General features: G+C 39.4%; 1 protein-coding gene across 8 annotated transcripts in view; it reads left to right on the top strand.

The window, feature by feature from the left end:
- Positions 1-13841, top strand: part of LOC111142444 (protein phosphatase 4 regulatory subunit 1) — a 61209-nt gene that overhangs the window by 32231 nt on the left and 15137 nt on the right. For all 8 annotated transcript variants that reach the window (XM_022495591.1, XM_022495583.1, XM_022495586.1 and 5 more), the window contains 2 exons: positions 2215-2342; positions 9031-9554. In XM_022495591.1, coding sequence (XP_022351299.1) covers positions 2215-2342; positions 9031-9554 — 652 coding nt within the window. The remainder of the gene's footprint in view (positions 1-2214; positions 2343-9030; positions 9555-13841) is intronic.

A 13841-nucleotide genomic window follows, 5' to 3' on the forward strand; every position in this document is an offset into this window, starting at 1 on the left:
CTCTGGGCATGTCTACATGCCTACCTCCCATCCTGGGATGACCTCATTTTGATGAGAGTGGGAGGGACAGCAGCCCCAGGTTCTCTTGGCTCATCTCTCCTGGCCTTACAAGCTGGGGCAGGGACTATATTCTGAGTATTCTCAGAGCCCAGGGTTCTGAGCCACGTCCAAGGTAGAGCTTCCATTCTACCAATGGGCATTGTGCAGAAGAAGGTATGCCCAGCAGGTAGCAGGGGACAGGATGATAAACCTCAAAGGCCCTTGGCTGGAGGCTAGAAGAGAGGGAGGCCGTTGCTGCTGGCTGCAACAGTCTGCACTAGAGGTTCTGCCTCCCTGGTTCAAATACCACGGACTGGCTTTACTGAATATTTATAGATATTCCCTCTTTTGTTGTCTGCCCTAAGGGCTATTTCCAGAGGTTTTACTTGGTGGGGTTTTGGGTGGGTTGTTTTTGGGTCCCCCCCCCCCCATTTTCAACAATTTCACTGGAGAGTGGGTGAGTGGCTCTCCTTATGCTGTCGTGCCTGAAATAGTTCTCAGGACCTTACCATATTCATTTTCCAGACAGACGCCACAGAGAGGAAAGACTATTAAGCCTTAAGCACGACTTTGTTTAAAATGTATAAGATTGTTAGAAAAAATTATGTGGCGTATTTGGAATTTTCATTTTGACTTTATCATTGTCTTGGCTTAGTGATATACAGTATTTCCTGCTAATTTGGGAATATGTTTATATTAAAATGAAGGACTCCTGGGGGTGCCTAGGTGGCTCAGGTCATGATCCCAGGGTCCTAGGATCGAGCCCCCCATCGGGCTCTCTTAGCAGGGGGCCTGCTTCCTCTTCCCCCTCTGCCTGCTTCTCTGCCTACTTGTGATCTTTCTCTCTCTGTCAAATAAATAAATAAAACTTTAAAAAAAATGGACTCCTGAAATCTGTCATTTGAAGTGTATATAAATCCGGTAAGGGTTTGAGACAACTTCAGAGTTTTAACAGTATCCAGAGTAGACTAAACTCTTGCATATAATTTTGAAAGTTACCTTTTATGTTTTTATAGAAGTAACATTTTATTGACTGTAAAGGAGAAAAGGACCTGTAAGTTCACACATAGGTTTCTCTTTGCTATCTTGTATATAATTCTAGCCTTTTTAAAAAAATCAATTGAATCATTTTTATCTGCTTCCCCCAGAAGGTAAATACTAATAATAGGCAAACTTCACATGTATTTGCCTTTGCAGAATTTACACATGTCATGTAATCGTTGGTTTTTTTTTTTTTTTTTAAGATTTTATGTATTTATTTGACAGAGATCACAAGTAGGCAGAGAAGGCAGGTAGAGAGAGGGGGAAGCAGGCTCCCTGCTGAGCAGAGTGCCTGATGCGGGGCTTGATCCCAGGACCCTGGGATCATGACCTGAGCCAAAGGCAGAGTCTTAACCCACTGAGCCACCCAGGCTTCCCTCTAATCCTCATTTTAAACCATGGAAAAGGTATTGTTATGCCTCAAGGGCAAGGTCTTAGAGAAATTGGTTTGCAGTTTCTTCCATCATAATTGCCTCTTTCAGATTGTGTCCTCCTCCTGCTTCCTTTCATAAAACCTCTCTCCCCCAGTTTTTTTTTTAATCAAGATTATAAAAATAATACAGGAATATAATATGAAATAAAATTCTATAACCCTTTTTTCTGCTCTCCTACTTGAGACATTCATGGATGACAGTAGTATGTGCATCCAGATTTTTGTGAAATACATTTTAAGTCGGTATTCTGTTTCTGATAAGTGCGTCCATAGTTCTGACACATCTGTCTTGTTTCCTTGTAGAAAGCAGATTATAGTCTTGCCTAGCAGAAAACATGAAATGGATTTATCACATTTTGTCAACTTTATTGCTCTATATTTTCTGTTTGGCAGTCTTCATTTTCTTCATTCTGTTTTCCTGGAAAATGCTGCAGGATATCCTTTAGTTCCATGCAGATGCTCTGTGGGATCTCATATTTATATTCTCAGGGCATAAATATTAAAGGTAGATTTTAAAAAATTGAAAGTAAAAAAAGTTTATGAAGAATTCTAAATCCTAGCAGAAGTATGATAGTTCTGAATGTGGGAAAGCTTTGTAGAAAACACCTTATTATTATTTTAACCATACTTAGTATATGGTAAGTAGACTGTTAATAATCCCTTAATTTTAAGTTTTATTACTGTCCTCTTTTTCTTTGTAGGTTCGCCAAGCGGCTTTTCAGTCTCTGGGACCTTTCATATCTACTTTTGCTAATCCATCTAGCTCAGGCCAGTATTTTAAAGAAGAAAGCAAAAGCTCAGAAGATACATCAGTAGAAGACAAAAATAGGTATGATTTCTTTAAACTTCACTTTCCAGCTTTATTGCTTGTAAACATATTTTTCGTTTCTTCTATAATGTTCTTTTTGGAGACTTTGCTATTTCTCTTGATTGTAAAAATGGGTAGATACTTTTAAAGAGCTATATTTTAAATATATTTGTTAAATGTCTCTTTGGTTAGTTACGTCTTAAGTGAGAAGGCGAAGACACGTATAGCACACTGAACTTGGTCCTGGCCATAGAGAAAAGTATAAATGACAGATGTGATGATAATTTTTGAATGTTTATTTAATAAATTAGTTACCTAGTAAACCATTTATTGACATTTGGAATAGATGAAGTAATTGTTCTACAGTTTAAAGTGTTTAGTGTTTTAAATTCCTAATTTAGGAATATGTTTTAGTATGTAGTCCATTTCTTACTATTATTTTTCCTTTCAGTCAATTAATTTAATTGTGGATCTTGAACTCTGCCTGCAGAATGAGGATTATAATCTCTCAATTTAGGGAGAAAGTATTATAATGATCAGCTGATGTACTGATTAACTAGAATATCAACTTTAAGTGTAATAGGGCAACTAATTTTAAAATAAAAAGGACAACTCTGATTTTTATTTTTAAATTTTTTTACATTAAAAAATTCCGAGTTTCCGTTTTTAAAACTTATTATACTATATACTCAGGGGAAAAAAGAAATCAAGCCTAATTTAGCGCATGGGAAATACGCACTTTTACAGGTGTGCACTTGAAATAATTTAGAACCTGTTTTTGAAACAGTCCCTACTATAATGCTTGAGTTACCATAGTGTCTTGTCCCTCCCTTGTCATGATGCTAATGGACATTTTCTTCTGTAGGTCTTGATACTGTGATATTTGCTTTCTTGGTGTTTTGATTTGGCAGTTCTTCCTTTCTTCTCTGCTGCCTTGTTTTACCTTTTTGCCCGTTCTCCTACTGTCCTGCTGAATAGCCAAACAAACCTGAGGTACTGTTTTTTGTAAAGGAAGAAAATCACTCTAAACCTGTCTTCCTAGCAAGCAAATTCTGTCAGTTCTTTTGAAAAACAGCTGCTGCAAGGAGTTTGACAAAAATGATGATGGGGGGAAATGTTATGTTTTTCATTTTTAAAGTCCGTGTACCTTGTTCACTACCTAATTGTGCAAAGACTATTACTTTATTTTTAAATCTGGAGAGAGTCTAGTAAGTGAAAATATAAATTTACAGAGAATTTTATAGGTCAGGGGTCAGCAAACTTTCTGTAAAAGGCCAAATAATAAATATTTTCAGTCTCTGCCACGACTGCTAACCTCTGCTTTGTAGGATGAAAGCAGCCATAAACCGCATGTAAGTGGATGGGCTTGGCTGCGCACCAGTAAAACTTTACTGACAAAAATAGTTGGAGTGGCTACCGTGGCCAGTGGTTGTACTGACTGCCTGTGTAGGACATTACTGGAAGAGATATTTAAAGGTAGTTATCTTTTACCTACAAACCTTAATTCCTCTTCCATTGTAATGAGGTATGTCTTAATGTCAAGTCAGTACTTTTTGTAGCATTGTATTTTCACTATATTGTTAGACTTTATTGAATCGTGTTACTGGTAGAAGGGAGGGAAGAGAGAATTTCTGGCTAAGGAATGAGTTGTATTAAATACCGTAGAAGTAGTTTTACTTCCTAACTTCAAAAAAAAAAAACAAAAAACAGTCCTATGTATTATTAGTCTCAGAACCATTAGTTTGTTTACCCTCTTAAATACTGCACTGGCTTTTGTTCTAAGCTGTCTTAAAACTTATTTCGTTATTTAAGATTGGTTGGTTGATTATATGGAAATTAATTGAGCACCTACTACGAACCAGCTCCTATAGATAGAAATCAAGAATTCGGTTCCTGTTCTCAAGGTCCTCTCCAGTTTTCCTAAAATTCAGATCTCCCAAACAAATATCTTACAAAGTAAGCAAGGTTTTGACAGTCTGTTTCCCCTACTATTTATTACATAGTTTTCATCTGATCCTAGAAACATTTAATATCACTTAATACTCTCTGAAGCCTTTATTGATTTTAGATCTCTGACTTTGTATACCAGATTTATCTTTCACCCTAGATTGGGCTACTACTGCTTCTTGGAAGGTGTTAATAAAGGCTACTTCCAGAAGCAGAGTTAAAAATTTGTATTTGCATTTTTTAAATTATGTAAAATAAGCATTCCCTTGTTTTCTTAGTTGAGCAAACTGTTACATTGTTCTCTGAATACACTTATATTCTTTTGGTTCTCTTTGCTTTCTGTTTGAGAAGCTGTTCTGTTCCATCCGTACCCATTTAACAAAGTGAACTATCAGTGTTTGCTGTCTGTAGACTCACTACTTCCACTAATCTTTTCTTGAGGTTTTTTTGAAATTCAGAGCTTTTGCATCTTGGCTGTAGCACTGGAGTGAGAGCACTGATTTCTGATCCCATCTTTTCAATTGTGTATTCACGTGTATCCCACAGCAGACTGCAGGTCCGTTTGCTGTGGCAGTTGAGTTCTGAGTTTTTGCGTGTAGAGCACCTTCACTGGGCCTGGCACAGAGTTGGCATATAATAAACCTTGAATGAATCGTAAGGGAATCTTTAATCTCAGAAGCCTTAAATAGGTATACTACTTCTGTCACTTTTTATCAGTCCAGCATAATGCCAGCTGTGTGACAGTAAAATTGATGGTTGCTGGTACAAATTTGGAAATATTTCAGTGATGTGAAAACTTCATTCGGCTAATTCACGGTACAGAAAAGAGGTATGTCCTTTGCTTTTGTGTCAGGACACACTGCTGCTTGACCAGCTGTGCCACTGGTCATTTTCTCCTGGAAATACGTGCACTGATTTTTCTAGGCCCACAGTCTGTAGTCCAGAACTCGGAGGGTATTAATAGAAAACTTATGTAGACACTACAGGAAAATTAAGGTTCTGGTAGAGAAATTTCTGGCTTACCCTGATACTCTTGTTACTTGTATCTCTTAGGAAATGGGGTAATTCTCTCATTTGGCAGAATCAGAGTTCTTTTCAGCCTTCGAAATGATTTTTACTTGTATAATAGCATTTGGAAATCTGACAGCTAAGAATATCAGAATTTTAGTATTTAGCAGCTGGATCTTGCATTGACTAACTCCCAGCTCTGGGAAAAATTAGTATTCAGATAACTTATGTTTTTGCCAATTCATACATGTAGTAGTTCTTCCCAGAATTTACCAGTAGGGAAATTTTTTTTTTTTGTCTCCTTAAAACCATGCTAGGAGTTTTAAGTTTGGACAGACTAGTAATTGTAACATTAGACAAATAGAATGACTTCGCCTTTCTTTTTTTTTTTTTTTACCCCTAAGAGTATTAAAGTTTAATCGTAATGGCATGGTGAGAATAGTAATTAAGAAATTTTAGGCCCAAGGAATAGTTTTGCATACTGAATGGCCTTTGTTGTTGTTGTTTGAGAGAGGGAGGGAGAGGGGCAAAGGGAGAGAGAGAATCTTAAGCAGGCTCCACTCCCAGTACAGAGCCCAAGATGGGGCTCCATCTCACAACCCTGAGATCATGACCTGAGCTGAACGCAAGAGTCAAATGCTTAACCCACTGAGCCACCCAGGTACCCTCTGAATGGCCTTTTTAATTAGGTTCTTTTGTGTATTTTAAATGCAGGGTTTTTTAAAAATTTATCAGATAATAGATGAAGACTTACAAGTTTTAACCCATTTGGTCTCCATTCCCACCAAACAGTATCTTGTTACTCTAATTTTTTACATTTAGTTTTCATAACAGAAAAACTGCAAAAATAGCACAAAGAATCCATATGCCCTTCAGATTCTCGAAATGTTAACCTTCTACCATATTTGCTTTATTGATCTTTTTTCTGAATACTTTGAGGTTTTAGACATGATATTCTTTTTTGCCTTTCTTCAGTATTTCACTGTGTATTTCCTCAAAATGTAGGCATTTATACATAACCATGGTTCGATTACCCAAATTAAGAAATTAACATAGGTATATTATGTCATCTAATCTGGAGACTTTATTCAAATTTCAGCAGTTATCCCACTAAATTTTTTAAAACAGAAGATGTCTTTTAATAAGGATCATGTGATTGGCAAATATGTAATTCATGTAGAAGACATTTATTTGGCATAACAGTATTAGCTTCAAGAACTGTTCTGGAGAGGGAAGGAATATTAAAGGTTGCCTAAGCCTGTGTCTCATCCTAACTACTAAGGAGTAAATGTGGAATCATGGGGGCCTTGAAAGGCTCACAGGTTTAGGGCAATGCAGTGCTGGCCGTGGGACAAGGACCTGGGAACTCGGGGCCCAGCTCACACGCAGATGTAACTACTCTGTTGTACATGCACACTGTCTATTTTGCAGTCCTAAGAATAGAAGGGAAACACCAGAAGTAAAATGCTGTCATTATGCGGTACATTTTCAGATGACTTCTTACATATTTTTTCTATATTTTTTTCAAGTTTCATTAAAATAATCATGTGTTTTTAAAAAATACATATTTTTGAAAATAATGTGAACATTACCCTGAGATAAAGTGCAGAGGGCAGTTGATAATTTCATGGGAATGTATATGGTGGCTACTAAAACTAGGAGAGGACACCAGTGTTCGTGTCGCCTTCTGTTTGCTCAGTCCTGGTGAGCCTCCTCTTGAGTACCTTTCACTGTGTGTACGTAAAGGCACACGCTGTTTCCAGGAGCTCCTTTCATTTTTTTTCCCCACACTCAACTCTCAAATTTACCTACACATCCATCCTTACTTCCCTCTCACGTTTCTTATCAAAGAGGTGTCTTGGCCCCTTGAATCTGTGCACCTCTGTTCTTGAGCTCACATTCTTCTTTCTTCTTAGAAGGACAGTGCTCCTATCAGGGATAGCATCTCCTGTGCCTGCAGTTCCTACAACTCTTCTGGCCTCTTTCTCTATGGCACCCCGAAAAGAATGCCTTCACTCTGATACTCATTGTGTCTTTCATGTTTCCATTCCTCTTTCTTGCCTCACACCCATCTAAGTCCTGCACACGGCCTTCTGAACTGATGACCTTCAACTCAGTCCCTGGTATCTGACCGGTTTCCCATGGACGTCCCCCTCCCCCAGAATGCAACCCAGGTACCTCACTCAGCCTGTCCAGACCAGAACCCATTAGCCCTCTCGTTACACTGTTCTTGTGTTTTCTACTTTCAGTTGGTGCTACCACGATCTGTTCTGTCGTACTAGCCAGAAATTTGGCAGTCTTTCCAGATTCCTCCCGTTGTTTCCCATCTCCAGCCTGCGATAAATCAGTAAACAGATCCTGTTGGTCCGGTCATCATTTGAATGCATTTACTTCTTCATAGCCCCAGATGTACTGCCTTCATTCACCAAGTCCTCACTGGCTCTCACTGCCCTTCTGGAGTTCCCACCTCCTACTCACCTCCACCCCATTTTCCACCCTGCTTCCAGGATGTTTTCTCAAAAATTAAAGCATCTAAAAATGCAATTCTCCTAATTCCTGCCTTATTCCATGTAGCCCATAGGAGCCATTCCAGAGGTGTTGGGTATGCAGTACAGTGGCTCTGGCAAAGTTCTTCACCCTGGTCACCACTGTTTGCTTCTCGGAGCCATAAGAAACACGGCTGTTTTCAGAGTGTGTTACATATTTTAGGTCATGCTTGCCTTTGCATATGCTTTTCCTCCCTTGAAGACATGCTCTTCCCCTTAGCCTTGTAAATGTTTACTGGCTCTTCTAAGCACTGGTCCTGTCATTTCTTCTAGGCCTTTTTATCTCAGCTGCATCCCGCTTCCTGTGCTCGGTGTGCTTCTGTATTTTCCACTCTGGTGGTGTTACTTGCTTACGTGTTTGGTTCTCTTGTTTGCCTCTAATTTAATCTCGCTGACCAGACCTGCATCTTTTTCACATGTGAATCCTCAATACTGGCTTCGTTCCATGGCTCTTAGTAGGTGCTCAATACATGTTTGTTAAATTTAACAGTCAAATAAAAGATAGGAGATAAACATTAAAACTTACTGTAGTGCTTTAGTTTAGATAACGGATGGTGGTAAACAGTGGACTTTAATTGAGGAGTTTGTAACCATCTGCCCTTATCAACTAAGTCATGACTATTTTGGGAAAACCTTTGGGAGTAGAGCTGGAAAGTGTGGAAGAAATTTTTTAAAAAACTTCATTTACACTAAAATGGATTTTAATACTTTGTGAGATAGCAAATAAGGATCTTTTCTAATACTGCACAGAGGTTTTTTTCCCTTTTCTTTTTTATAAAAGCAAATGGGTTTTAATTCTCAGCTTTTCAGTACATCATTGGAGCAGTGGCAATACCATGATCCTAAGAATCAGATCATTTTTTAAGTGTGTTGTAGGAATTTATTTTCCTACAATTTTTCTTTAGTTTATTATTGAAATTAGCCTGGTATTTAAGAATCCTGGGATTCTACAATGTTATTTTTTCCAATTCATGTAATGCTTAAATATCTAGACTTATGCTTAACAGATGTTCACATCTCTGAGTACAGAACAGCTGATGGAAAAAGAAGCATTACCAGTATATACACTACTCGATTTGTATGGATAATCTGTAAATTTAATATTGAACTTGTCTAAATACTTTATGTAGTGCATCTCATTGATTTTTTTTTTCAGTAATTATTTTTACACTTTCATTTTTTTTTTCCCCCAAATGAAACAATAAAAGGATCAAAGATCAAGAAGTTCCAGAGGATGTACAGATCAGGCCAGAGGATGTTTCTTCAGATCCCAGTATTAGTAATTCCAGTGTCAAACTGGAAAACATGGTGGAAGATCATGCTGAAACATCTAGGAAATCTCCAGGTGAAATAAGTGTCCCAATGGACAGCTCTTTACTTTGTACTTTGTCCTCAGAATCTCATCAGGAAGCAGCTAGTAATGAGAATGATAAAAAACCTGCTAACTACAAATCTGCATTACGGCCAGAGAGTGGCGCCAGTTCACCAGATTCAGCTCTCTTAGATCAGGAATTGTACAACTCCTTCCATTTCTGGAGGACTCCTCTTCCTGAAATAGATCTAGACATAGAGCTTGAGCAGGGCTGTGGGAATACTCTCAGCCCAGAGAGACCAGAAGAAACCTCTGAAGTCACCACACCAGGTTCTTCAAATATCACTATGGCCACCAGAAAGGAACTTGAAGAAATGATAGAAAACCTAGAGCCGCACATTGATGATCCAGACGTTAAAGGTACGGAAGAGTCTATCAAGTTCTTTACTCTAAAGCAGATATAAAATATTATTTGCCAACTCTTTTCCCAGAGAAATTGCCTTTTAAAAATTTATTTTCGCCATCATCATCGTCTTGATAAATACAATTAATCTGGTACTTAGGAAGTTTCGTTTAGATGAGCTCATCACTGTGTTGCTAACTGGAGCACACACACAGATTTGTTGATTTACAGATCACTCTCCCTGACATCGTCACAGTTGTTCAAACAGTGCTTTCCAGTTTTAGTCTGGACCCCTGCCTTAACTATTTCATTCTGGGTCTCATTAACTTTTTTATAAAATAGTAGATACAGTGTATTTTAAGGAAGGACTGTGGTCTATTAACAGTAGACAGAGCTGTTTATGGAATATGTTTTAAGAGCTATGAACATTTATAACGGTCATTTGGATTTTGGTTTCTCAGTTTCGACTTTTTTCCATGGGGTTACACATCTGTCACCCAGATTCTTTCATGGTGGACAACGGCCTTAAAGGTTGTTCTGTGTTAAAAAGGGCCCTCTTACGAAGGGGAAATGTGTTCTAAGTCAGTCGGTGGGAAATGAGTCAACCTGAGGCATTGTTCTGCCTGCTGGGGCTTGGGACCCGGTTTAAGGTCCGTGGGGCCGGGACCAGGTGCAGGTGTTGTCTTTTCCTTTGAAGAGTAAAGCCCTGCTTGTGACTCTCTATAACCATCCAGTGAAATCTGAATTTCACAAAGCCGATTTTGGAAAATCTCCCATAACTACAAATCTTCAGATCGTCTATCACTTTGTGGACTGAATAACTTTCCCTCTCTTTCTTTCTCTCCCTTTTTTTTTTTCTTTTTTAAGATTTTATTTATTTATTTGACAGAGATCACAAGTAGGCAGAGAGAGAAGGGGAAGCAGGCTCCCTGCTGAGCAGAAAGCCTGATGCGGGGCTCGATCCCAGGAGCCTGAGATCATGACCTGGGCCGAATGGCAGAGGCTTAACCCACTGAGCCACCCAGGTGCCCCTCTCTTCCTCTTTCTTTTCCTTTTCCTTTCCTTTCCCTTTTCCTTTTTTTACCTTGTTAGTTTCAGAAGCTAAAATTTCTAAACTGTCAGTTTGCTAAGTGTTGGGAAATGCCCATTTGTAAAGCAGATAACATGGTAGATAGCTTCAGTATTCTTACAAAAACATACAAAATCTGTTGTGTTTAAACTTTGAAAATTGCATCTGTGGTGGTTAAATTCTCAGTTATCTTTATTGGCTTTAATTTGTCACTTTTAAAGATTTCCTGTTGTAATTTTAAACTTGGAGAAAAATGACTTGAGGGAAGAGCAAGTTCATGTCCTTGATTGTTGAACATTAATTTAACCGGCAAATGGTCAGTTTCATTTTTTTAGCCTTTTATTTTTTGGGATTTAGTTTACATCAGTAGAATCCAGCTTTCTGAATGGACACTTGTGTGAGATTAGACACACAGCCAGTTGTAACCACCCCACTGTCAAGATACAGAACCATTCCATCGCCCCAGAACATTCCTTCACACACCTTTAGTCAGTCCTTCCTTTCCTTCCCAGCCACTAGCAATCACCAGCCCGCCTTCTGTCCCTGTGATTTTGCCTCTTCCAGAAAACAGCATAAATAGAATCAAGTAATAAAAGCCTTTTTTGAGTCTGATTTCTGTTCCTTAGCATCATGTATTTGAAATTTATCCTGGTCATTCTGTGTATCACTAGTTCATTCCCTTTTGTTTAATTATTTTTATCATTCCTGTTTAATATATTCTGCAGCAAGGGCAAGAACAGAGGATGGAATATTTCCAATAGAATATTGTATTTTTTAAATCTCTCATGGTAGATTATTTTTTATGAAAACCTTACAGCCTTGCTTTCTTTGCTCATTCTTCAGTGTGGCTCCTGTCACTGATGTTTACCCCGTGACCCAATAGTCTGCGTTCTAGGACGGCTTGACGAGGTAGAGGGTACTGTGGTTTCTGTTTCCTAGCACCTTCATCAGAATCTTACCCAGGTCCTTTGTCTCCTCCGCCCCAAATGGGGCGCATGGAGACCCGGAGAACTGCACCTGAAACCCGGACTCTTCACAGCGGAGGGTACTCAACGCTTGATAAACATTTGTCTTTACAGCTTTTAGCTTTAAAAAAAGCTTTTAGGGGGCGCCTGGGTGGCTCAGTGGGTTGGGGCCTCTGCCTTCGGCTCAGGTCACGATCCCAGGGTCCTGGGATCGAGCCCCGCATCGGGCTCTCTGCTCGGCAGGAAGCCTGCTTCCTCCTCTCTCTCTCTCTCTCTCTCTGCCTGCCTCTCTGCCTAATTGTGATCTCTGTCTGTCAAATAAATAAAATATTAAAAAAAAAAAAAAAAAGAATAAGCATGCCAAAAACATGCTTCACATAAAAAAATTTAAAAAATTTAAAAAAAAAAGCTTTTAGCTTTAACAGCCCTACTATTTGTCAGTTTATTCAGTTTGTTAGACTTCAGTAACACATATTTTGAATCAATCTTATGCTCCATTTTTATGAGAAAGAGATCACTAGCTGGGCTTTTTAGGGCTATTGTAGGAGTGCTCACTGCATTCCAGTACCCAGATCTCTGACGCATTAGAGCACTTAACAGATGGTAATTGAAATATTTGAATGAGCTATGTTTAAAAAATTTTTAACAAATAAGCTAAAAGTGAGAGCGTGCCTTTTCAAAAAGACCTGTGTGTACATGCCAGTTAGAGGATCCGACTTTGTTTCAGAAGGCAGCTAATCCTGTTTCACTTAAGATAGGACTGTGAATATGTGGGCCGCAGGTGAGTGATTTCAGTACAAGTACTGAATGGCGGTATAATCCAGTCTTCCTGGTTCAGCTCTTACCCCCCGCTGTAATCGACATCTGCTGCCCTGTTCTTGCTGTGCGTAGTGACCACCCTCTCGGGACATAAGCCTGGACTCATTGGTGCGCTCAGCGTTACTGAGCACCAACTGCTGTGCGAGGTCCTTTCCTCAGCACTAAATGCACAGCAGCAGCAAAGAGACCAAAATCCCGGCCTCGCGGAGCCCAGGAGACGGACCCCTCACACGTAAACCGCTGTGCGTCTCGCGTGCTGCAGTAAAACGTAGACAGGCAGTGTTGGGCATTTTCTCCTTGGGCTACAGAATTTCTGAATTTTTTATTTCATGGCAATCTGAGGGCGTGTTTAACTTGTGTTAAAATTTCAGTAACTATGCCTTAATTTTCCCTAGTGTCGGAAGGTGTTTTGAAGGGCTGTACCTTAATTTTGGACATGTCCTCATTTCTAATTCTGCCATTGTGGGCAGCCGCACACTGTCAGGAAATGGCCACCTTTTGAACTAGTTCTGTTGCATGTGTAAGTTGTTCTTGTCCACTGGCCTGTGGAGTGGTAAAGCCGCACTGCCCAGAGAAGGCGTTTTAGGGCATATGCTCAAGTCGAGTTTCGACACTCCCAAGCCTCCACGTCACTTGTCCCCTTCCCCCTCGTCGCTAGCGGCTAGTGGGCATTATTGGGAAGCAGTGACAGGGCTGGGGCCGCTACTTATAAGGCGACTTTTGCTTCCCAGTCTTGCTCATTTAACTCTTCCCTTCGTCAAAACATTCATGGGGTTTTTTTCTTGGTGGATTTTTGGTCAGAAAAACTTAAGTGTTTCCAGCAACTAGAGAGATGCTCTTGTCAGAGAAAGAGAGCCCTTTCTCAGTGCTAGAACAGAAACAGCCTGTCTGGTGGGCCAAAGGGGGAAGTAGGAAAACAAGAAGGTGTAAGTGATCTTTTCTGAAATACCTACCTAGGGAATTTGAGGGTTTTCTGGCTTTGTCTAGGGCAGTTTCAAAATCTCTAGCATTTGGGATCACCAGGCTGAACTCTGAGTAGGGTTGAACTCTGCGTAGCATTACTGATGCCAGCTTGGCTTACTCTAGCTAGACTCATAGACTACAAAAGGAAAAAATGCCCAAGCTCACCAAATACAGATTTTTACCCGTATAGACCCCGTAGAAGAATTGAGCCATTTTGGCAGCCACGGTCAGAAAAATCCTCTTATTCCCTGATTGAAATCAATAAATTATTAGGAATTTGTGACCAACCACCAGTATGTTGTATAAAAGTGAGAGATTGTTATAAAGTTTTAGCTTAACTGTACTAGCTTCTTCAGGGAAGGAGTAAAATTCCAAGTTTCTAGGTTGTCTCTACTTCTGAGCATGACTCACTGGGGACTCTGTTTCTTCATGAGTCCATTATGAAACCAGCCTTGGTTCCTGGGATTTCAGTCTATATATATATATAT

The sequence above is a fragment of the Enhydra lutris genome, unplaced genomic scaffold (genome assembly GCF_002288905.1).
Source record: "Enhydra lutris kenyoni isolate GAN:26980312 unplaced genomic scaffold, ASM228890v2 scaffoldscaffold8, whole genome shotgun sequence".
Classification (NCBI taxonomy): Eukaryota; Metazoa; Chordata; class Mammalia; order Carnivora; family Mustelidae; genus Enhydra; species Enhydra lutris.